Raw genomic sequence first — 27129 nt, 5'->3', positions numbered from 1 at the left:
GCTAAATTATCCCTATATACCAAAAATCAGACCTCTAGCTCTTTTGGCTGGCTCAGAATTAGATATGCGCATAATTAATGAGGTACATGATGTGATCTCATAAGGTCTCCCATCATACCACATATGAAATCTGTAGCACTTCTGGTTACTTAGTTATGGCCATATACTTATATTTAAGGTCAAAGGTCATCGAGTTCATATGACATTTTGTCAAAAAAATTGTATTGCTAAGTTATCCCTATATACCAAAAATCAGACCTCTAGCTCTATTGGCTAGCTGAGAATTAGATATGCGCATAATTAATAAGGTACAGGATGTGTGTCCTAAGGTGTCCCATCATACCAAATATGAAGGGTGTAGCACTTTGGGTTACTTAGTTATGGCCATATATGTAGAGTTGAGGTCAAAGGTCAACGGGGTCACATGACATTTTGTCAAAAAAATTGTATTGCTAAGTTATCCCTATATACCAAAAATCAGACCTCTAGCTCTATTTGCTGGCTCAGAATTAGATATGCGCATAATTAATGAGGTACATGATGTGATGTCATAAGGTCTCTCATCATACCAAATATGAAGGGTGCAGCACTTGTGGTTACTTAGTTATGGCCATATATGTATATTTCAGGTCAAAGGTCATCGAGGTCACATGACATTTTGTCAAAAAAATTGTAATGCTAACTTATCCCTATATACCAAAAATCAGACCTCTAGCTCTATTGGCTGGCTCAGAATTAGATATGCGCATAATTAATGAGGTACAGGATGTGGTGTCATAAGGTCTCCCATCATACCAAATATGAAGGGTGTAGCACTTGTGGTTACTTGGTTATTGACATATACGTATTTTCAAGGTCAAAGGTCACCGAGGTCACATGACTTTTTGTCAAAAAAAATTGTATTGCTAAGTTATCCCTATATACCAAAAATCAGACCTCTAGCTCTATTACCTGGCTCAGAATTCGATATGCGCATAATAAATGTGTTGCAGGAAGATGCCAAGGTCAAAGGTCAAGTGGAATCCCCAAAATTGTGGAGTGCAATTTAGTCCCCTACTGGCCATTGTCCAATCATCGTCCGCTCGCACGGCTCGTTAGCCAGACAGGAGTCTTCCACTAACCACGCCGTGCGGGATACCCCAACTATTTTGCGTTAAGGAGTTTGATGGAATTAGAAAATCAGGCGGACCAATCAGAGCACGCGTTACACTCAAAGAGAAAACCACGCCTACCTTCCAAACGCCGACCACCGCACTGTTTGTGCACAGCTTTTCTCTCGATTTACTTACTGGTTTACTAGACTTGGTTCAAGTGCGTGATTGTGAACATGTGAGTTGTGTGAACGTCTGGAATGCAATGATCTGTGTTCTGTTTTCATGTGAAATGTGTGAGTAGGATTATGTGAACGCGTTGAGTGGGGTGAACGCGATACAGGGGAGTTTTACCCGGCACAAACTAACTCACTACTGCTATAGCTGCACAGACTAAATAAAAACGCATTCGATGATTTCGATCGATACCAAATTTTACACGAGGAACTTTTTACAAATCATTTTATTTTTTGAAAATTCACCGACTTGAACCAAGTCTGTGGTTTACCTTCGTCCTTTGACACCCTAATGGCTCAAACTGAGATTTAGGAGTGGGAAGGCAATCTTGCCCGAGTTTAATACAGGATTTGATTGCTTGCCATGCATGGGGAAATCTTACTGCGTGGTGGGGATAAAGTTACGGGCGATTTTCTCGTCATTCAGAGAGGTGGCAAAAAGTTCCGTTTCAGTGATCGTGGGTTTCGAAATGTATGGCAACGCTTTGTATCGTGTGAAGCGTTAGATATCTCTCAAAGAAAAAAAAATCGACGAATAAATATGGCGATAGTGCAGAAGATGAGTTTGAAAAAAACTGACACTTGTAGTCTATGAAAAATTCACCGATGAGTATATTGCTGGCTGTGATGAATAGGTCATTTTTTTGAACAACACCCAAACAAAAGCCGGTTCTTTGATTTCCAGTTCTAGCATATTTCACAAAGTCCGAGTCCATGTTTTCGAGCCATGCTGCTAGTTGTTTCTCCCGCGGCGTGTAGATGTTCTGTTCTGGTAATAAATCCTGTTCATCGTCTCACAATGTTTACAATTTTCCAAACATATGAACAACAGAATAGCTGCCGGCCGCGCCAGTTGACAGGACCACAATGTCTGAACAACGTCTGAGTAATGAGTTTATCGTGAAATTTTGAGGTCAAAATTGAAGGAGTGGTTTAACAGATTTACTTCGGCGGGTAGCATTTTTCTATTTCGCGCCACGATCTTTTGAGTTTGGCGGGTTGATGTTTTCACCTTACAAGTTGAGCGACAGCTGGGAATATCTTGCGGTACGACGCGCTGGCGCTGGGCCTTTGTATTGACGTTTTGAACACATCAGTTATTTCAGCAGTAGATTTCAGTAGCATGAAATGTAAACAGTGACCACGAATACTTGTAAATGTAACACCGAGAAAAAGTGGGAAAAGACCTATACTACTACATTCATAGTAACCGATTATCTGATTGGCTACTTACTGGTCACATACAGTCGTGCGGTGGCGCTTTAAAAACACGATTTAGGGGGTCTATCAGCCAAGGTCTGATTTCGGGAAGCATCCAGCTGCCCGGAGCGGAGACCTTGGCAAGCGAAGATGTTGTCAAATAGAAGCTGGCTGTCTTGGACTTTAACATAGGCCAGAATAAGCCATTGCCATAGCTTAGCTGCATAGGTATAGGGGAGGTCAAAGGTCATAGAAAAATAATACTTTAAAAATCTTCTTCTCAAAATTGGCAAGACCTGTGACTTTGATATTTGGCATGAAGGAGCAAGGCTATAAGGTCTAAAAAGTGACTTGAGCAGAATTTTGATTTATCATTTTTTATGCAAATGAAGTCAATTTTAAAGTTTATTTTCAAAATAGCAAAAAGGTCACGTGACCCCTGATTATGGTCATGTGATCAAAAATTTACTTTCGCAGACTTCTACCTATATGCCAAATTTGAAGACTCTAGGTCCAGCGGTTTTTGCTCCAGAGTTCCAAACGTGCGGCGGAAGAAGAATAATAATAATAAAAAACAGAACGATTACAAGAGGGTTTCGCACCCATGGTGTCGAAACCCTAAATATAGCTGCAAAGCAGCAATCAACCGGGTTTCGAGACATCTCGGTCAACAGGGGCAATAGAGAAATACATATGCAAAAAGATGGGAGGCTATGGTAGTATTTGTGAAATCGAGGTCAAAAGTAGTCGAGGTGATGTGACATTTTGTTAAAAGAATTCAATGTCATAGTTATCCCTTTATACAAAAAATCAGACCTCTAGCTCTATCACCTTAGCCTGGAATTATATATGTGCATAATTAATGAGGTCTTGTCATGTTCCATATTGACAATTGATATCTATCCCATAGTACTGCCTGTGTACCAAAATTCGGATCTCTAGCCCTATTGGTTAGCCTAGAATTAGATATGCACATAATTAATGAGGTCTGGTCACGTGACATATTGACAATTGATTTCTATCCCATAGTAGTCCCTGTGTACCAAAATTCAGATCTCTAGCCCTATTGGTTAGCCTAGAATTAGATATGCACATAATTAATGAGTCTGGTCATGTGACATATTGACAATTGATTTCTATCCCAAACTACTATCTGTGTACCAAAATTCGGATCTCTAGTCCTATTGGTTAGCCTAGAATTAGATATGTGCATAATTAATGAGGTCTGGTCACGTGACATATTGACAATAGATTTCTATCCCATAGTAGTCCCTGTGTACCAAAATTCAGATCTCTAGCCCTATTGGTTAGCCTAGAATTAGATATGCGCATAATTAATGAGGTGTTGTCACGTGACATATTTGCAAGAGATTTCTATCCCATAGTAGTCCCTGTGTACCAAAATTCGGATCTCTAGCCCTATTGGTTAGCCTAGAATTAGATATGCGCATAATTAATGAGGTCTGGTCACCTGACATATTTGCAATAGATTTCTATCCCATAGTAGTCCCTGTGTACCAAAATTCGGATCTCTAGCCCTATTGGTTAGCCTAGAATTAGATATGTGCATAATTAATGAGGTCTGGTCACGTGACATATTTGCAATAGATTTCTATCCCATAGTAGTCCCTGTGTACCAAAATTTGGATCTCAAGCCTTATTGGTTAGCCTAGAATTAGATATGCGCATAATTAATGAGGTCTGGTCACGTGACATATTTGCAATAGATTTCTATCCCATAGTAGTCCCTGTGTACCAAAATTCAGATCACTAGCCCTATTGGTTAGCCTAGAATTAGATATGCGCATAATTAATGAGGTCTGGTCACGTGACATATTTGCAATAGATTTCTATCCCATAGTAGTCCCTGTGTACCAAAATTCGGATCTCTAGCCCTATTGGTTAGCCTAGAATTAGATATGCGCATAATTAATGAGGTCTGGTCACGTGACATATTTGCAATACATTTCTATCCCATAGTAGTCCCTGTGTACCAAAATTCGGATCTCTAGCCCTATTGGTTAGCCTAGAATTAGATATGCGCATAATTAATGAGGTCAAGGTCACGTGACCTGACCCAAAATATTTCGGTGAACATTAACAGCCAATGATCGTCTATGTCAAAAAAGAACCAGACTCCTAGCTCTATTGGCTAGCCTATAATGGGCATTTGTAAATCTATATGGGAGGTCAAAGGTCACTGAAAAATATGAAAAATAATACTTTAAAAATCTTCTTCTAAAAATCGGCAACACCTGTGACCTTGATATTTGGCATGAAGGGGCCTAACCCTATGGTCTACAAAAATATAGGACAGAATTTTGATTGGTTAATTTTTATGCAAATGAGGTCAATTTTAAAGTTTATTTTCAAAATGGCCAAAAGGTCACGTGACCTTTTGTTATGGTCATGTGACCAAAAAATTACTTTTGCTGAGTTGTACCTGTGTACCAAATATGAAGTCTCTAGGTGCAACGGTATTCGCATGGTAGTTGCAGAAGCGCGACGGAAGAAGAAGAAGAATAATAATAATAAATATAGCTGCAAGCAGCGATGACCGGGTTTCGACACAAGTGGCAGCATTAGAGCAAAAAAAAAGTTACAGTATGCGCATAATTAATATGTACAGTATGTGGTGTCATAAGGTTTCCCATCATACCAAATATGAAGGATGTAGCACTTGTGGTTACTTAGTTATTGACATATACTCATATTTAAGGTCAAAGGTCATGGAGATCACATGACATTTTGTCACAAAATTTCTATTGGTAAGCTATCCCTATATACCAAAAATCAGACCTCTAGCTCTATTGGCTGGCTAAGAATTAGATATGCGCATAATTAATGAGGTACAGGATGTGGTGTCAAAAGTTCTCCCATCATACCAAATATGAAGCGTGTAGCACTTGTAGTGACTGAGTTATGGAAATATACGTATATTCAAGGTAAGAGGTCATCGAGGTCACATGACATTCTGTCAAAAAAATATTATTGCTAAGTTATCCCTATATACCAAAAATCAGACCTCTAGCTCTATTGGCTAGCTCAGAATTAGATATGCGCATAATTAATGAGGTACAGGTTGTAGTGTCATAAGGTCTCCCATCATACCAAATATGAAGGGTGTAGCACTTGTGGTTACTTAGTTATGGACATATACTCATATTTAAGGTCAAAGGTCATCGAGGTCAAATAATATTTTGTCAAAAAATTGTAATACTAATTTATCCCTATATACCAAAAATCAGACCTCTAGCTCTATTGGCTGGCTCAGAATTAGATATGCGCATAATTAATGAGGTACAGGATGTGATGTCATAAGGTCTCCCATCATACCAAATATGAAGGGTGTACCACTTATGGTTACTTAGTAATGGACATATACGTATATTCAAGGTCAAAGGTCATCGAGGTCACATGACATTTTGTCAAAAGAATTGTTATGCTAAGTTATCCCTATATACCAAAAATCAGACCTCTACCTCTATTGGCTGGCTCAGAATTAGATATGCGCATAATTAATGAGGTCTGGTCACGTGACATATTTGCAATAGATTTCTATCCCATAGTAGTCCCTGTGTACCAAAATTCGGATCTCTAGCCCTATTGGTTAGCCTAGAATTAGATATGCGCATAATTAATGAGGTCTGGTCACGTGACATATTTGCAATAGATTTCTATCCCATAGTAGTCCCTGTGTACCAAAATTGGGATCTCTAGCCCTATGGTCTCTAGCCTATTGGTTAGCCTAGAATTAGATATGCGCATAATTAATGAGTCTGGTCACGTGACATATTTGCAATAGATTCTATCCCATAGTAGTCCCTGTGTACCAAACTCGGATCTCTAGCCCTATTGGTTAGCCTAGAATTAGATATGCGCATAATTGATGAGGTCAAGGTCACGTGACCTGACCCAAAATATTTCGGTGAACATTAACAGCCAATGATCGTCTATGTCGAAAAGAACCAGACTCCTAGCTCTATTGGCTAGCCTATAATGGGCATTTGTAAATCTACAGAGGAGGTCAAAGGTCACTGAAAAATATGAAAAATAATACTTTAAAAATCTTCTTCTCAAAATCTGCAAGACCTGTGACCTGATATTTGGCATGAAGGGGCCTAACCCTATGGTCTACAAAAATTTAGGACAGAATTTTGATTGGTTAATTTTTATGCAAATGAGGTCAATTTTAAAGTTTATTTTCAAAATGGCCGAAAGGTCACGTGACCTTTTGTTATGGTCATGTGACCAAAAAATTACTTTTGCTGAGTTGTACCTGTGTACCAAATATGAAGTCTCTAGGTGCAACGGTGTTCGCGTGGTAGTTGCAGAAGCGCGACGGAAGAAGAAGAAGAAGAAGAATAATAATAATAATAATAATAATAATAATAAAAAACAGAACGATTACAAGAGGGTTTCGCACCCATGGTGTCGAAACCCTAATAAAAAACAGAACGATTACAAGAGGGTTTCGCACCCATGGTGTCGAAACCCTAAATATAGCTGCAAGCAGCGATGACCGGGTTTCGACACAAGTGGCAGCATAAGAGCAAAAAAAAATAGATTGTGCGCATAATTAATGAGGTACAGGATGCAGTGTCATAAGGTCTCCCATCATACCAGATATGAAGTCTGTAGCACTTGTGGTTACCAAGTTGTGGACATGTAGGTATATTTAAGGTCAAAGGTCATCGAGGTCACATGACTTTGTGTCAAAAAAAAATGTATTGCTAAGTTATCCCTATATACCAAAAATCAGACCGTGAGCTCTATTGGCTGGCTCATAATTAGATATGCGCATAATTAATGAAGTACAGGATGTGGTGTCATAAGGTCTCCCATCATACCAAGTATAAAAGGTGTAGCCCTTCTGGTTACTTAGTTAAGGCCATATACGTATATTTAAGTTCAAGGTCATCGAGGTCACATGACATTTTGTCAAAAAAATTGTACAGCTAAGTTATCCCTATATACCAAAAATTAGACGTCTAGCTCTATTGGCTGGCTTAGAATTAGATATGCGAATAATTAATTAGGTACAGGATGTGGTGTCATAAGGTGTCCCATCATACGAAATATGAGGGGTGTAGCACTTTAGGTTACTGAGTTATGGACATATACGTATATTCAAGGTCAAAGGTCACCGAGGTCACGTCACATTTTGTCAAAAAAATTGTATTGCTAAGTTATCCCTATATACCAAAAATCAGGCCTCTAGCTCTATTGGCCGGCTCAGAATTAGATATGCACATAATTAATGAGGTACAGGATGTGATGTCATAAGGTCTCCCATCATACCAAATATGAAGGGTGTAGCACTTGTGGTTACTTAGTTATGGCCATATATGTATATTTGAGGTCAAAGGTCATCGAGGTCACATGACATTTTGTCAAAAAATTTGTATTGCTAAGTTATCTCTATATACCAAAAATCAGACCTCTAGCTCTATTGGCTGGCTCAGAATTAGATATGCACATAATTAATGAGGTACAGGATGTGATGTCATAAGGTCTCCCATCATACCAAATATGAAGGCTGTAGCACTTGTGGTTACTTAGTTATGGCCATATATGTATATTTGAGGTCAAAGGTCATCGGGGTCACATGACATTTTGTCAAAAAAATTGTATTGCTAAGTTATCCCTATATACCAAAAATCAGACCTCTAGCTCTATTGGCTGGCTCAGAATTAGATATGCGCATAATTAATGAGGTACATGATGTGATGTCATAAGGTCTCTCATCATACCAAATATGAAGGGTGTAGCACTTGTGGTTACTGAGTATGGCCATATAAGTATATTTGAGGTCAAAGGTCATCGGGGTCACATGACATTTTGTCAAAAAAATTGTATTGCTAAGTTATCCCTATATACCAGACCTCTAGCTCTATTGGCTGCCTCAGAATTAGAAATGCTCATAATCAATGAGTTGCAGGAAGATGCGAAGGTCAAAGGTCAAGTGGAATCCCCAAAATTTTGGAGTGCAATTTGGTCCTCTACTGGCCATTGTCCAATAGACACTGGCTGTCTTGGACTTTAACATAGGCCAGAATAAGCCATTGCCATAGCTTAGCTGCATAGGTATAGGGGAAGTCAAAGGTCACAGAAAAATCAGAAAAATAATACTTTAAAAATCTTCTTCTCAAAATTGGCAAGACCTGTGACTTTGATATTTGGCATGAAGGAGCAAGGCTATAAGGTCTAAAAAGTGACTTGAGCAGAATTTTGATTTTTCATTTTTTATGCAAATGAAGTCAATTTTAAAGTTTATTTTCAAAATAGCAAAAAGGTCACGTGACCCCTGATTATGGTCATGTGATCAAAAATTTACTTTCGCAGACTTCTACCTATATGCCAAATTTGAAGACTCTAGGTCCAGCGGTTTTAGCTCCAGAGTTCCAAACGTGCGACAGAAGAAGAAAAATAATAAAAAACAGAACGATTACAATAGGGTTTCGCACCCATGGTGTCGAAACCCTAAATATAGCTGCAAGCAGCGATGACCGGGTTTCGACACAAGTGGCAGCATTAGAGCAAAAGAAAATTAGATTATGCGCATAATTAATGAAGTACAGGATGTGGTGTCATATGGTCTCCCGTCATACCAAATATGACGGGTGTAGCACTTGTGGTTACTTAGTTATGGACATATACTCATATTTAAGGTCAAAGGTCATCGAGGTCACATGACATTTTGTCAAAAAAATTGTATTGCTAAGTTATCCCTATATACCAAAAATCAGACCTCCAGCTCTATTGCCCGGTCAGAATTAGATATGTGCATAATTAATGAGGTACAGGATGTGGTGTCATAAGGTCTCCCATCATACCAAATATGAAGGGTCTAGCACTTGTGGTTACTTAGTTATGGCCATATATGTATATTTGAGGTCAAAGGTCACCAAGGTCACATGACATTTTGTCAAAAAAATTGTTTTGCCAAGTTATCCCTATATATCAAAATTCAGACCTCTAGCTCTATTGGCTGGCTCAGAATTAGATATGCGCATAATTAATGAGGTACAGGATGTGATGTCATTAGGTCTCCCATCATACCAAATATGAAGGGTGTAGCACTTGTGGTTACTTAGTTATGGCCACATATGTATATTTGAGGTCAAAGGTCATCGAGGTCACATGACATTTTGTCAAAAAAATTGTATTGCTAAGTTATCCCTATATACCAAAAATCAGACCTCTAGCTCTATTGGCTGGCTCAGAATTAGATATGCGCATAATTAATGAGGTACAGGATGTGATGTCATAAGGTCTCCCATCATACCAAATATGAAGGGTGTAGCTCTTGTGGTTACTTAGTTATGGCCATATATGTATATTTGAGGTCAAAGGTCATCGAGGTCACATGACATTATGTCAAAAAATTTGTATTGCTAAGTTATCCCTATATACCAAAAATCAGACCTCTAGCTCTATTGGCTAGCTCAGAATTAGAAATGCACATAATAAATGAGTTGCAGGAAGATGCAAAGGTCAAAGGTCAAGTGGAATCCCCAAAATTGTGGAGTGCAATTTGGTCCCCTACTGGCCATTGTCCAATAGACGCTGGCTGTCTTGGACTTTAACATAGGCCAGGATAAGCCATTGCCATAGCTTAGCTGCATAGGTATAGGGGAGGTCAAAGGTCGTAGAAAAATCAAGAAAATAATACTTTAAAAATCTTCTTCTCAAAATTGGCAAGACCTGTGACTTTGATATTTGGCATGAAGGAGCAAGGCTATAAGGTCTAAAAAGTGACTTGAGCAGAATTTTGATTTATCATTTTTTATGCAAATGAAGTCAATTTTAAAGTTTATTTTCAAAATAGCAAAAAGGTCACGTGACCCTGATTATGGTCATGTGATCAAAAATTTACTTTTGCAGACTTCTACCTATATGCCAAATTTGAAGACTCTAGGTCCAGCGGTTTTTGCTCCAGAGTTCCAAACGTGCGGCGGAAGAAGAATAATAATAATAAAAAACAGAACGATTACAAGAGGGTTTCGCACCCATGGTGTCGAAACCCTAATAATAATAAAAAACAGAACGATTACTATAGGGTTTCGCACCCATGGTGTCGAAACCCTAATAATAAAAAACAGAACGATTACAATAGGGTTTCACACCTATGGTGTCGAAACCCTAATAAAAAACAGAACGATTACTATAGGGTTTCGCACCCATGGTGTCGAAACCCTAAATATAGCTGCAAGCAGCGATGACCGGGTTTCGACAGAAGTGGCAGCATTAGAGAAAAAGAAAAATTAGATTGTGCGCATAATTAATGAAGTACAGGATGCAGTGTCATAAGGTCTCCCATCATACCACATATGAAGTCTGTAGCACTTGTGGTTACCAAGTTGTGGACATATACGTATAATTAAGGTCAAAGGTCATCGAGGTGACATGACATTTTGTCAAAAAAATTGTATTGCTAAGTTATCCCTATATACCGAAAATCAGACCGTGAGCTCTATTGGCTGGCTCAGAATTAGATATGCGCATAATTAATGAGGTACCAGATGTGGTGTCATAAGGTGTCCCATCATACCAAATATGAAGGGTGTAGCACTTGTGCTTACTGAGTTATGGACATATACTCATATTTAAGGTCAAAGGTCATCAAGGTCACATGACATTTTGTCAAAAAAATTGTATTGCTAAGTTATCCCTATATACCAAAATCAGACCTCTTGCTCTATTGGCTGGCTCAGAATTAGATATGCGCATAATTAATGAGGTACAGGATGTGATGTCATAAGGTCTCCCATCATACCAAATATGAAGGGTGTAGCACTTGTGGTTACTTAGTTATGGCCATATATGTATATTTGAGGTCAAAGGTCATGGAGGTCACATGACATTTTGTCAAAAAAATTGTATTGCTAAGTTATCCCTATATACCAAAAATCAGACCTCTACCTCTATTGGCTGGCTCAGAATTAGATATGCGCATAATTAATGAGGTACAGGATGTGGTGTCATAAGGTGTCCCATCATACCAAATAGAAGGCTGTAGCACTTGTGTTGTACTGAGTTATGGACATATACTCATATTTAAGGTCAAAGGTCATCGAGGTCACATGACATTTTGCCAAAAAAATTGTATTGCTAAGCTATCCCTATATACCAAAAATCAGATCTCTAGCTCAATTGGCTGGCTCAGAATTAGATATGTGCATAATTAATTAGGTTCAGAATGTGGTGCCATAAGGTCTCCCACCATACCAATATGAAGGGTGTAGCACTTGTGGTTACTAAGTTATGGACATATACGTATATTCAAGGTCAAAGGTCATGGAGGTCACATGACATTTTGTCAAAAAAATTGTATTGCTAAGTTATCCACATATACCAAAAACCAGACCTCCAGCTCTTTTTGCTTGCCTACAATTGGATATGTGCATAATAAGTAAAGCAAAATATAGTTGGTCATGTGACATCTTGTCAAAAAAGGACAGTTTGCATCCCCAAAATTTTGGTGTGAAATGTGGTCCACCACTGATCAATGTTCAATAGACACTGGCCAGTTGGCACTCTTACATAGGCCAGAATAAGCCTTTGCTATAGCATAGCTGCATAGGTATAGGGAAGGTCAAAGGTCATAGAAAAATCAGAAAAATAATACTTTAAAAATCTTTTTCTCAAAATCGGCAAGACCTGTGACCTTGATTTTTGGCATATAGGAGCATGGCTATATGGTCTAAAGAATGACCTTGCGGAATTTTGATAGATGAATATTTATGCAAATGAGAGGCATTTAAAAGTTTAAATTTAAGATTGACGGCAGGTCATGTGACCTGTTGCCATGGTAACGAAATAAAAAAATATGGTCTTTGAGTTTTACCTATGTGCCAAATTTGAAGTCATTTGGTATAACGGTGTTCGAATGGCAAGCATGAAAAGGGGGCGGAACAATAATAATAATAAAAAACATAACGATTACAAGAGGGTTTCGAGACGAAAGTCTCGAAACCCTAATAATAAAAAACAGAACGATTACAAGAGGGTTTCGCACCCATGGTGTCGAAACCCTAATAATAATAAAAAAACGGAACGATTACTAGAGGGTTTCGGACCCGTGGTCTCGAAACCCTAATGAAACACGTGAGCATTTACAGTTCATATCTGGTTTTCTTTATTTTCAAAAAAAAATCCCATGGTAGAACAAGCAGTTGAGTTGGAATTTTTTTATTGAAATTTTATTGAATTAGACCCAACACCTTTTGAGATACAGCAGTTTGAAAACCGGAAACCGTTCAGTGTGCAACAACTGTCAGTGTCGACGTCATGTCGCAAGTTTTCATCGAGCGTCTGGCATCACTTCTATAAGAATGACGTATTAGTTCTCGCGTGATTCGCGCGATTTGTCATAGTTCTCGCATGATTTCATGCGTTTCACGTTTTTCCATATCATTATTTTTACTTCTGGGTTTATGAGGCTCTAAAAAGTCTAGGGTCGGGGGGTTAAAATTGGGGTAGGTCGGGTAATCGGAACAGCACATGCAAAAATGTTTTGCAACATCCTGTCGATTAATTCCTAGTTGACTCATCTAATGACCTTTAGGATTGTGGCCTACATTGGTTTTATGTTTCCATCACCATGGTACTCACCACCATCTGTATCAAAGTACTTTAATCACAGACCTAATTAATGAAGAGGACTCTATCCTCTCTGAGGACCTGTAATCAGAGTACCCATTAACAAGTGGGGACTGTGTCCTCAACGATGACTTGTTTTTTTTAAAACCGCTGGTCAGACAGCTTTAATATTTGGTTTACAGGTCCCTAGGATGACCTTAGTGAGATGATTTCATACAGTCAGGAAATAGTTAATTTTGTATGCATGTCTATAGTAGCTTCAGGGACTTTGGCCTATATGTTTAAAACATCTCATTACTAATTTGCATTCTTAATGAACTTTTCTTATTAGGGATATATCTTGATTGACTCTATCAAAGTCGCCGAACCTGCTATGTACATTGAAGAAATATGTAAAATCTTAATGAAAGTTGTGAAGTTACTAATTTGCATGTTTAACTAACTTTCCCAATTAGGGATATAAGACTGGAAGGACTCTAAATAATTTATGAAACTTGCTATATATTAATGAAACAATTATGTTGAATGAAAGATACTTTGCCTTTTCATGTCAGCTTATTTATAATTTGCATATCTAATGAGCTTTCACAGTTTGGCATATATAGCTGTGAAGGACTTGACCAAAAGCAGTTACACTTAACTATATCTAGTGGTGACACAATCATGACAGCAGTCAAAAAAATTTAGTATTTAAATTTCAGCTAATTACATACCGTGTTGATTGTAACATTTTAAATGAAGTTGCAAACATGTGGCAAAAGTTTAAGAGACAGACAACAGCAATATTTACTGAGACATGTGAGCATTTTCAGTTCATATCATACCTCATACAGATGCACGTCGATTTTTTTACAATGCGATCAAATTTGGCCGTGGTAGAGGACTTTTTAATTTTCACCTCCATAGACTCCCATGTATAAGGCAGACCATAGACTCCCATGTATAAGGCAGACCATAGACTCCCATGTATAAGGCAGACCATAGACTCCCATGTATAAGGCAGTCCATTGACTCCCATGTATAAGGCAGTCCATAGACTCCCATGTATAAGGAAGTCCATAGACTCCCATGTATAAGGCTGTCCATAGACTCCCATGTATAAGGCAGTACATAGACTCCCATGTATAAGGCCAAGAAAAATAAAAATTTAGTTTCTCATCGTATTCATATTGCAAAAAGGATGCAGTGACACAGTTTTTAGTCCCCACAGATAAAGTCCAGGGGGCTCATAGATTGGGTCATGTCAGTCCGTGAGTCCATCCACGTGAGTCCATCCGTTCACGCAGATATCTCAGACACTTTGACAAAATGTCATGTGACCTTAGTGACCTTTGACCTCAAATATACATATTTGTGCATAACTCAGTAACCACAAGTGCTACACTCTTCATATTTGGTATGATGGGACACCTTATGACGCCACATATTGTACCTCATTAATTATGCACATATCTAATTTTGAGCGAGCCAATGGAGCTAGAGGTCTGATTTTTGGTATATAGGGATAACTTAGCAATACAATTATTTTGAAAAAATGTAATGTGACCTCAATGACCTTTGACCTCAAATATACATATTTGTCCAAAACTCAGTAACCACAAGTGCTACACCCTTCATATTTGGTATGATGGGACACCTTATGACGCCACATATTGTTCCTCATTAATTATGTGCATATCTAATTTTGAGCAAGCCAATAGAGGTAAATGTATGATTTTTAGTATATAGGGATAGACTATAGGATAGAAATTTTTTGACGAAATGTCATGTGACCTCGATAACCTTTTACCTAAAATACACGATTATGTCAATAAATAAGTAACCACAAGTGCTATGTCCTTTATATTTAGTAGGATGGGAGACCTTATGACAACACATGCTTTACCTCGTTAATTATGCCCATATATAATTGTGGGCAAGCCAATAGAGCTAGAGGTCTGAATTTTGGCATATATGGATTAATTAGCAATACAATGGTTTTTTTCAAAATGTCACGTGACCTTGATGACCTTTGACCTTGAATATGCATATATAATGCAAAGCTCAGTAACCACAAGTTCTTTATGCTTCAATTTTGATAGGATAATAGACCTTAAGATGTCACATCTTGTACCTCATTTATTATGCACATATGTATTTCTTGGCTGGCCAATACAGCTAGAGGTTTGATCTTTTTTCCCGATTTAGAACCATAACTTAGACATGCCTCTTGTTTCAAATTGGGAACAATGACATAGACCTATGTGTACATAGATCTGAACATATACACTTTAGTGATACTTCTTAATGACCTCATTTCCCTGCCCCCTCAAGACTAATACTCCTATTACAAGTGGGGACTATGTCATTGTCAATGACTTGTCAAACAAGATTTTAAGAACTCCAAGTTACAGACGCTAAACTATGTGTTACAATTTGTGTTATGGTGTGATTGAATATGATTACCTGGCAGCCATCAAAATGTGTCATATGATAAACTATTTTATGTTCAGAACCATTGCACAGACATATGCTTCATCAAATTGCATTCAAATATAGCAGAAGTACAAAGCACAATAACACATTAGCAAATAAATTTGTTTTGAGAGACATTTGATCCATCATCTCCAACAGATTGCCATTTTGTAATAAAAGTTTTCATGTTCAAAGCCAAGTTATTCATATACAATTTTATTTAAACTAGGTACAAGTACAGTGCACACTAAATACATACACATGTCAATAAGGTTTGCATTTAAATGATCAATGATTGCCTGAAGGCCATTTTTATGAAGTTGCAAAGTATCTTACAGTGTGCAAAAAAGTCAACCATTTCTATTTCAATTTTGCACTAGTATACAATGCTTGATGAAATACATATATTTGCCGTCCATTTATTTTGTAATACTATGCAAGATGGCTAGAAGGCATCAATTCTATGAAATATTATATGTCCTGAACCAGTACACAGAAATTGCTGGATAAATTTCATTCAAACTGACAATGGAAATGGTGCCTATACAGAATATAAACGCTATCTGCTGATCACATCCCAGGGAAACAGAATGTCAAGGCACACAGGCAGACTGAGGCAGTCCAGGGTCGACCTTGATTCAAGCAACTGGCAGTTAGATAACATATAATCCACCAGATATACCCCAGGTTAGGTCTACTATATGGGGCCTTAAACCTACACATCAGTTTGTTTCACAATACTATCAAATGTGGCCTCTGCATGGCTTCTTATAAACGTTTTTGCTCCGGTGTCAATGATGTCCAGCCATTTGTTGTCTGTTGTCTGACATCTATCAACATTCATTAAGCTCAGAAACACTAAATCCATTTCCCTTATAGTAAGTATGTAAGGTTGCTTGGGGTGACATAACAAAATATAATATGCTTTATAGATATGTCAAACCATCATGTGAACTCAATAAAACCCATTTCATAGTATTTTTAATTAATCCACATTATAACTGTAATTACAAAAGATGTCAACTGTTTATCGTTTTATAGAAATAACGGACAACACGCTGACCATTAACGTTAATTTATGGGCAAGGGCGAGAGGAAAGCCAAAAATTAACAGGCGAGGCTTGCCGAGCCCGTTAATTTTATTATTTTATTTATTATATTATTTCCATTATATTATCAACAAACCCTCAAAAACCGTCAAAATTTAAGAAAATTTCCCATGTGAACGGGGCCCCAGAACTTGCCAGTGAGTTGTGCGCATGCTGTAAAAATTTTGCAAATCTGAGATTTTTTAGCTCCACTGTCAGCGACGCGGAGCTTATCAAATAGGTTGATTTTCCGTCGTCGTCCGTCAACAATTGCCTTCTCCTCTGAAACTGCAAGTCCAATTGCTTTGAAATTTTATATGCAGTTCACTTGGGGTGACCACACTTAATTTTTAGCTCACATTTGGTATACCAATGTGAGGTAATCGTATAAGCTGAATCAGTTCATTTGCATCCATTTGCATGTCTGTATGTATGTATGTATGTACGTATGTATGTATGTATGTATGTATGTATGTATGTATGTATGTCCGTCCACATCAAAAACAGCTAAACGGCAGAACCTACTGTCTTAGTATTTGGTGTACAGGTGCACCTAGGGGTGGAGATGTGAATTTGTTCAAATGAACTTGTCAGTGTCAAAAATATGCAAATGAGGGGGGAAAAGGAAAAACCCTGCAAATTGCTAAAACTCTGTAACCGTTGGTCAGATAGGGTTGAAACTTGGTGTGCAGGTTCCTTTAGGTATTCTAAAGCAGGTGTGTAAAATTTAGGATGAAATTTGCATGTTCCTATTTTTCAGGTAATTTTTTCAGTTTTTAGTAAAAAAATGTTTAACTCTGAAACCATTCATCTGATTGCTCTGAAAGTTGGTATACATGTTCCTCAGGATGACATCAGTCAAGTGTATACAAATTGAATTGAAATTTTTATATTTGTAATTTTGGGGCAATTTTCCGAATTTTTGGTCAAAATTTTTTTTATTCAAGAATAACTAATCTGATAGCTTTGATATTTGGTATACAGGTTACTAAGGTTGATCCAAATCAGTTTGATGAATATCGTGAAGATATCTTGAATTTTATATTTTTGCTGAATTTTTTGGTTATTTTTCTCATTTTAAGTAAAATTTCTTCTTCTCTGAAACCGCTAGCCCAATTGCTCTCAAATTTGGATTGGATGTTTGCAAGGTGTTAGCCTTCTAATTGTTGAAATTACGACAAAATTGGAAATATAACTGTTTTGGGGCAATTTTGTTATTTTTGGTCAAAAAATCGTAAAAAATATTTTCATTTTAAAGCCCCTGGACAGACGGACGGCTTTTACATCTGGTGTACAGATGTCCAGGGATGACAATATTAGATATGTGGAAATTGTCATGAAATATACAAATTTGTATTTTTAAGACAATTTTGTCATATTTGGTCAAGAAAACTTGTTCTCAAAATTACTTGTCTGATAGCTTTGTAATTTGGTACAAAAGTCCTGAGGGATGTTATTAGATAAATTTTCTGCTCAAAGTGTTGTGAAACCCCCAAATATTTATATTTTAGGTAATTTTCTTTTGTGACCTTAAATGACCTACACCAACCAAGGATTTGTTGTGAGACAGTTTCGAAGGCTGTGAACATAATTTTGTCTTGTTTAATATCAATTTGTAGTAAAATTTGATCCTGAAAACAGAGCTGAGGTAAATTTTTTCATTGCGAATCAATTTTTGCAACTTTCGCATGTAAGACACAAGAACTGATGAGAAATTTGGATCCAGGATAATTCCAGATGTCATAATTTCCCCCACAGTGGAAGGAATTTCACTATCTGTAACTGATTTAAGTGCTGTTTACGTTTGAATGATAGCACTCATAGTATTAAAACATCCGCAAAGTTGTAAATATACTGCCAGCTGGTCTTATGTAAACATGATCAAGGGGTGGAACATTTGATATTCAGGAGGGGGTAGGGGATAGAAGATTGATGAGGTAGCATTCCTTTTTAAAAGATCCCTTTTATATTTTTTCCTACATGTACTCTTTTTTCCCCACTCTCCCACCTTTTCTTTTTGTCAAGCTTCTCTGGCTAATTTTTTGTTGACATTTGCTTATGTATGTAGGATCTGCTTGTCCCATTGCTATAGAAGTTGATATGCATGTTCCTAAAGATGACCTCCAGTACCTAAGTTGCAGACCTTATTTGCTTTTGTCATTCTTGTTTTTCTGGTTGATCTTTGGTACCCATACTGGTAATATGTACCAATTCTGATAAAATGTGAGCGACACCGTATAATTGCGGTATTTTTTCAAATCGTGGTGAAATTTGCATATTTGTATTTTTGGGGCAATTTTTGGTGTTTTTGGTAAAAAAATCATCTTCACTGAAAGCGCTTGTCTGATTGCTTTGAAATTTGATATGCAGTTTACTTAGGGTGACTTCAGTCAGATTTGTTCAAATCATGGTGAAATTTGCATATTTGTATTTTTAAGGCAATTTTTGTCATTTTTGGTAAAAAAATCTTTAAAAATCTTCTTCTTCAAAACTACCAGTCAGATAGCTTTGATATTTGGTACATATGTCCCTGGGGATGATCTATTTCAGATTTGTTCAAATTGTGCAGAAATATGCAAATTTGCATTTTGAGGCAATTTTTGCCATTTTGGTCAAAAAATGTATTTCTCAAAAAGTACTGGTCTAATAGTTTTGAAATTTGGTATACACATTTCTATAGATGAACTGAGTAATATATATTGAATTTCTGATGAAATCTGAAATTTTGTATTTTTGGGGCAATTTTTGCCATTTTTGGTCAAAACGTGTATTTCCAAAACTACTCATCCGATAGCTTTGAAATTTGGTATACAGGTTTCTATAGATGATCCGAAATGATAATTATTAAAAAATAATGATGAAATCTGCAATTTTGAATTTTTGGGGCAATTTTTCCCATTTTGGTCAAAAAATGTGTTTCTCAACAAAAGTACTGGTCTAACAGCTTTGAAATTTGGTATACAGGTTTCTATAGATGAAGTTATGAACTAAATTTGATCTCTTGAATTATGATGAAATCTGCAATTTCATTTTTTGGGGCAATTGTTGCCATTTTTGGACAGAAAATTTTATTCTCAAAAAACTACTCATTAGATAGCTTTGGTTGACATGTTCTTTAGGGATGATCCGATGTGATATATTCAAAGTATGATGAAATCTTGAATTATGTATTTTTGCAGCTTATTTTAGCCACTTTTTTCTGGCCACTGCATTGAGCTATCAAAGATTTCCACCTTCCTCATCAACATGTGTAAAAATAGTTGATTCTCTACATAAACACAGCGGAGCTATATCGACCGCTAGGTCGCTTGTTTGAAAAAAGAGTCTAAACTTGGCCCACAAATGCTTCATTTTATTTTGTGATTGATTATGATCTTTGTACAAATTACAATTTACGTTTAGCTGTAGAGTTACGATGTTTACGATATTATTCATATTCACAGGCACATACACAGACCATTACTGTGTATTTGTGGTCAGTCACATGGTTCAGCTCAACCAATTAGATTAAATTAGATTAACCGACAACAGGTGAACTGATGTGTAATCATAGTCAGAAGAGGGGGCTGTATACGGTGTAATTTCAGGCACATTAAGATGTTACTTGTGAACTATTTCTGAATATAAAATTTTCAGAGAAGTTGAATGCTGGACCTTTACATGATTATAATCTGGAAATTTTACTCCTCAGGTGAACAACATACAATCACAGATACCTGGGAACACCGAGAAAATCTACAAAGGCACAATGATTTTTTGAAGTTGCTTCTCAGGATAGCTGGAGACTTGGGAAAAGGTAAGCAAACAGGATAAGTTTCTTGGTAGTGAAAGTTCAGTAAATAAACTATACTTTGTGGGATACCAATTCAACTAAATGTATAGTAATTAGTATAGTGACAACAAGAAATGTACCCATTAAATCAAAATAAAGACTACAATGTTTACAAAATACTGTAGAACATATTGATAATTGGTATGGGTGACATTTTTAATTTTTGTGTTTCTCATCTCCCGACCGACCGTAAATTTCAGTTCCGACATGAAAATAAAAAATTATTTGCACCGCTTTGAGGCGATCATCCTAGCAACATCGCCACTATCGTCAAATTGTGAGATTGCAAGGACAGAGAGCACAGAACACTGAACTGAAAGACAAGAAATTGCAGTGACTAGTACGGACACTCCAGAACATTGAACTGAAATAAATACATGTTTTTGGTACTTATTTTTTTTATTTCGACCGCCCACCCTGCCCAAGTATTCCTCTGGAGATGAGAAACAAAAAAAATACTAGGATCACCCTAATTTTTGGCATACATTTTGACTTATTGTTGTTTGATTATGGATGGGTATGATTGTGATCATATAAGTACTGCAAATACATTGCTAAGCAAAGAGAAAGGTATGGAGTGATTTCCATATGCATGGCCAACAGTGTGGTACACTTTGAAGTAGCTTTTTCATATAGACACAGATTTGTGTATTAATGCCATCAGAAGATTTATAGCACAGAGGCCATTGTTAGGTCCATCAGAATGGGACCAACTTCGTTGCAGCCAATCGTGATCAGCTGAAGGAGATCTCAATATTAATGAATGGAAGCAAAACAAGATAGCTGAAATGCTTCATCAACAAGACATATATCAAACCGGAATTCAACTTCTCAGCAGGTTCCCATTTTTGAGAAGTTATTGGAGTGCCGCATCAGAACTATAAGGAAAAATATCTTTTCCTTAATTGCTCATAGAACACAAAACCAAACTTGCGCAGATCTACACTGAGCCGTCACAGACTGGCTTCAGAGCTGATGTGGCAAAGCAGCTTAAATGCCAATCTACACAGAATGTTTGGAGCTGTTATTTGTCTCTTGCAGATTTGAGTATCTCTGAAAGACAAATTCGCATTATTGCAGCTCTTAATAGCAGATCAAACAACAGCCTTCATGCAATTTAAAATCGTCCACGGTAAAACTTTACTGACACTACACTTGAAACAGCTAAATGGCAGCTGAAAATTAGGGGAGAACCATTTATTTTTGGGGGGTATGGAGGAAATGGGTATGGGAGCAATTTTTTTTTCCTGTCACAGTGACAGCAATTTTTTTTTCTACTGTCAGAGCAGCATCAACTTTTTTTTCAAATGGAGTAGCAATGCAATTTTTTTGTTCTTTGTCATCAAGTTTGTGATGCGTTGTATAAGGGAGTTCGTCATTATTTACGGCCTGAAACTCAGAAATTTCGAGTGACACACACACCACCCCCCCCCCACCCCCGTCAACCATGATGAATTTGAGTAACTCCCCTCTCTAACTCTGAAATTTTGACTGATCCCCCCACTTAGAAAAGTTAAATACAAATACATGTATTTGTAACATTTACAAATACAGCAACAGTAAAGACCTTTGAAATCCTTATGTACTCTACTAGACTATCATCTTTTCCTTAATTGCTCATAGAACACGAAACCAAACTTACAGATCTACACTGAGCCGTCACAGACTGGCTTCAGAGCTGATGTGGCAAAGCAGCTTAAATGCCAATCTACACAGAATGTTTGAGCTGTTATTTGTCTCTTGCAGATTTGAGTATCTCTGAAAGACAAAATTCGCATTATATTGCAGCTCTTAATAGCAGATCACACAACAGCCTTCATGCAATTTAAAATCGTCCAAGCTGGTAAAACTATGCTGACACTACACTTGAAACAGCTAAGCTCCAAACAGCTCACTGGCAGCCTAACATGAGCAGAGGTAGCGTAGATGGGCTCATAAATTTTAGTGTTTCGCTTTTACACAGTCTTAAAGTGAAATAACCGTTTGGTAATGAATGAATAAACTCTTTTCTTAAATCAAATTTACATCTCATGTTAGAAAATTGATCGTGAGTAGGTGTAAAATGATATACTTCATATGCTACATGCATGTATGCAGACATAATGCAGGAAAGCCCTGTGAGTCAATGAGGCGTTTGCATCATGGCTGCCATATCATAGAATCATTATTCATTCAGTGTGAATATTTTGAAAAGTTTGCTCTGTTTTACCTTTTTAATTTGTAGTTTTGAGCAAAGGTGTTTTGCTACTACTCAGCACAGGTCTGAACATCACATAGAGTGACCCTGATTTATTATCATGTTTCATGAATCTTCGCTCAGTGATTTGTGAAATACACCACACTGCTGGAGGAAAATTTGTGTCCAGGGACACATCTGGTAGTGTCTGGAGGCAGGAAGGAGCAGTGTGGCGAATTCACCGAACAGATCTGCATCAAAAACACAGATTACACTAATCAAATATGCTAATATTTACCTAGAGGTCTTACATATCTGCAACCAAATACCCTCACTTGCTATGTAATATATAACCTCTTATTACATTTAGATATGTTCAAAGTTTGACTGGTGTTACATATCATAGTTTGCTTATTTTGCATATTAACTGAATTTGTGTAAGTTGGTCATATATCATTACTGAATGCAGTGAAGTTAATCACTCTGTTAAGGTATATTTGTCTGGTACGATTTGTATAAATGAACTGATATGATTAATATATATCATGTGAAGGCTTTAAAATCATAATGTAATGACATTGAAAATTTTTGTGTAGGAATTGACAGAAAATAATATCCATGGGCAATGAAATTTGGTCAAATTGACTCCGAGTAATAACTTAAGTTCCAGATTTTGTACACCACCATTCTCGGATGAATAGAACCAAGACTAGTGTGAAATCTTAAACTGATCTTATTGGTAAACTACTTGGAACACTCTAGCTGTATTTGGCATGCTAAACCAGTTGAATGATCCTTTCAGTGCACTTTTCTGTCCTTGTATTTTTTTTGCAGATGAAGTTAAATCACTGAAATTCCTGTGCATAAATGGAAAGTGGGAAATCCTGAAGGGAGAAATTGAAGATATACATGATGCCAGGGACTTATTTCAGAAATTACTCGATAGGAAGCTTATAAGTGCAGATGACAGTAAAGTCCTGGTTGATTTACTGCAACAAATAGAAAGGGTGGATCTTGTGCAAAAGATCAGTCCAATTCAGCCACACAATATAACAGGTAATGAATCCCTTTAAAATTGTCCACCTGTATAGTTTAGGCTCGTTCTTTATTGTGTAAATACCAGTGTCTTAATACCTAAAGTTAGCATTTTCAGCAAATCTCTGACATCAGATGTTGATAGCCTTTGTGTTTTCAGAATACTTGAGCATGAATATCAGCATCTAGCTGCATTACATCAACAAAGTCACTGTATCATTGTTGCATTTTAGGTAATTTTACATGAGATCATTATATGAATGTTCTGTATGTAGTCCAGTCTGGTCCGAGCTACTAAATCAACAAAATGATCTTATTCATTCTCAGAATCTATCAAATGGTTGCGTAAGTACCTGCAAGACAAATATAAGAGACATTACAAAGCCTTCAAACCTATTCCATGGAATGCAGCTGTGACCGTGAGTCTCACAGAAATCTACACAAGACTGAAAGTTATAAAAACTGACAAAGGATTGTGGTTTAAGGAAGGACAAATCCTTGAAAATGAGCTGGAAATTTTCAAGAATACAGATGCAGAATTACCTTGCAGACGAATAGCAATCAAAGGGGCTCCAGCTATGGGTAAATCAACATTCTGTAGGAAGTTAGCTTATGATTGGGCATGTGGAAATTTGGAAGAAAAGTTACCACAATTTCATTTTGAACTTTTATTTTTCTTGGAAATGAGGCATGTTTTTGATAACAAGAGATTAGATGATATCATTTTCCATCAATTACTTCCTGAGGATACAGAAATAACAAAAGATGTACTCTACAATTATATTCAACAAAACCAGAATTTAGTGTTGTGTTTGTTTGATGGTTTAGATGAAATGGCATCCACTCCTAGACAAAAGTCAGATATTCTGGGAATTATTTCAGAGAAACTCTTGACCTGGTGTACGGTGGTCACAACAACACGACCTAACATGTTGCATAGCTCTCTTGACAACTGTCATGCACACTTCAGAATTGAAGGTTTTACTCAAACAGATGCAGTTAACTTTATAAGCAAGTATTTTACTCATGTGAAAAAGGAACAAGAAGCTAAGAAACTCATCTCAGAGTTAAAGTTAGCAAATGTAAAACCACTGCCATCTTATCCATATAAGGTAGATGATGAATATGGCTCTACTGAGATTGATTCAGGTGATAATGATGATAAGTCCTCACAGAAGGTTGATGGTACCATCAGGTAGCCACATCAAATATGATTTGCTGTGTAGTCCACTATATTTAACATTTGTCTGTTTGCTTTGGGAAGATAGGAAAATTATTCCTACAAGTAGGGAGTTCAGAATCCAATATGGCCGCCGTACGAACCGACGCACACTGTACGATCTGATCGATTTTTAAACCTTTCATATTTTACTTTCTCGAGCTCGCAAATAAAAATAAAATATAAAAAATATGAGTGAACTCTCTTTTCTTTGAGCTTCTAAACTTTATCTGTTGGTGTCGTTCTTTGATATTTTCTTTCTCCCACCGGGAAAGTGGGCCAAAGTCTGTCTGTGCATGACTGCCACTATACGCGGCACCGAAGAAACGGCGGGGGTATCTTTAATAAACTAAAAAGCCAGGATGTAGCCAATGGGTGTAGAGCTTTTAAAATAGCCTCATGTGAAAGCCAATAAAATGAGCTGTAAGATGATATGTGAAATGTAGGGTACGTCATAGCCGACATGTAAATATATTCAGGTCAAAGTCTTCCGGAAGGTTTTACTATTCTAAACATCGTAGGTATGGATTTGTGTCTTAAATAATCAGTTAGATCAGTATTTTTACTTGTTATAGGACACATTTTTGGTAAATTTTATTAACGAGATCCACCCTGGCTTTTTGAGTGAAAATTCCTTCTCGTCATGACTGAAGTTGTAGTGCGGTGATCTGGCGCGAAAACACCAGTAAGGTGCGGAAATGTGTTTTATCGTTTTTAGAAAGTTTAGCTAGAAGTTTAGAAAGCTAAATTAGAATTGTCTAAATCTAAATCTAAAGTCCAGCTAAATTAGAAAGTTTAGAACGCTTTTTAGATCGGGCTAAATATCATAATTATCAGATATATCGCTGGAAAAAATTTGTACTCCTCAGAGCCGAGCTAAACTCAAGCTAAATTAGAAAGTTTAGAACGTTATTTAGATCGGGCTAAATATCGTAATTATCGGATATATCGCTGGAAAAATTGGACTCTTCAGAGCCGAGCTAAACTCCAGCTAAATTAGAAAGTTTAGAACGCTATTTAGATCGGGCTAAATATCGTAAATATCGGATATATCGCTGGAAAAAATTTGACTCCTCAGAGCCGAGCTAAACTTCAGCTAAATTAGAAAGTTTAGAACGCTCTCTTAGATAGGCTCTAAGGAGTCCAATTTTTTTCCAGCGATATTCTGATAAATACGATATTTAGCCCGATCTAAATAGCGTTCTAAACTTTCTAATTTAGCTGGAGTTTAGCTCGGCCATGAAGAGTCCAAAATTTCTTCCAGCGATATATCCGATAATTACGATATTTAGCCCGATCTAAAAAGCGTTCTAAACTTTCTAATTTAGCTGGAGTTTAGCTCTGCTCTGAGGAGTCCAAAATTCTTTCCATTGATATATCCGATAATTACGATAATTATCCCGATCTAAATAGCGTTCTAAACTTTCTAATTTAGCTGGAGTTTAGCTCGGCTCTGAGGAGTACAAAATTTTTTCCAGCGATATATCCGATAATTACGATACTAGTATTTAGCTCGATCTAAACTTTCTAATTTTGCTGGAGTTTAGGAGTCCAATTTTTTTTCCAGCGATACATCCGATATTTAATGAAGATAGGAAAATGCATTTTGGTAAAATGAGGGTCTTTGATTTTTTCCTCCATTTTGACTGACAGGTGTAATAACCTTCTTTGCCACAATCTTGACTCACAGAGAAACAAAGTCTGTTGATAAGAACAATTAACACGTTTTAATCTGACGATTGTCAACTTTTTAGATCACTTGGCACGGCCATACAAATATGCTCGACCACACTAAACCTGGATTCCCTGGGATCAAGTTTGTTCTAGTCTGTAAGCGCACAATGGAATGTCATTGCCTTTTGTTTTTCATTGAAATTGTAATCTACTAATTAGATTTCCTTGCAAAACAATCTGACGCCAACCTAGGAGAAATGCATGAATTCAGTACTTGTTGACGTGACAAAGCAGTACATCACTGGGTAAACTTAACATACTGGGTATTTTTATCTCGGTTCAACAAGTTCTTGGTATTGTAGCCGCTGCCCGTCACTTCCCTGAACCATAGACAGCCAGTCTATGCCTGAACGAACGCCAAAGAGGTGGGAACTGATCAGCGAATATGTCAGCGAGCGTGGTACAGGGGACAATTCATACAGAGAGTTCAAATCGGAAACAAACCAACAACCGCTATTT

The 27129-nt window shown here is 37.0% G+C and overlaps 1 protein-coding gene across 1 annotated transcript in view; it reads left to right on the top strand.

The window, feature by feature from the left end:
- Window positions 1-24916, top strand: part of LOC139117863 (uncharacterized) — an 85561-nt gene extending 60645 nt beyond the window's left edge. The window contains exons 6-8 of the mRNA XM_070681097.1: window positions 20366-20470; window positions 23517-23738; window positions 24045-24916. Coding sequence (XP_070537198.1) covers window positions 20366-20470; window positions 23517-23738; window positions 24045-24916 — 1199 coding nt within the window. The remainder of the gene's footprint in view (window positions 1-20365; window positions 20471-23516; window positions 23739-24044) is intronic.
- Window positions 24917-27129: the final 2213 nt, after the last annotated feature.

Source organism: Ptychodera flava, chromosome 18, assembly GCF_041260155.1.
Source record: "Ptychodera flava strain L36383 chromosome 18, AS_Pfla_20210202, whole genome shotgun sequence".
NCBI classification, from domain to species: Eukaryota; Metazoa; Hemichordata; class Enteropneusta; family Ptychoderidae; genus Ptychodera; species Ptychodera flava.
Note: the sequence above shows the minus strand (reverse complement) of the source record. Positions and strands in the feature narration are given on the sequence as shown.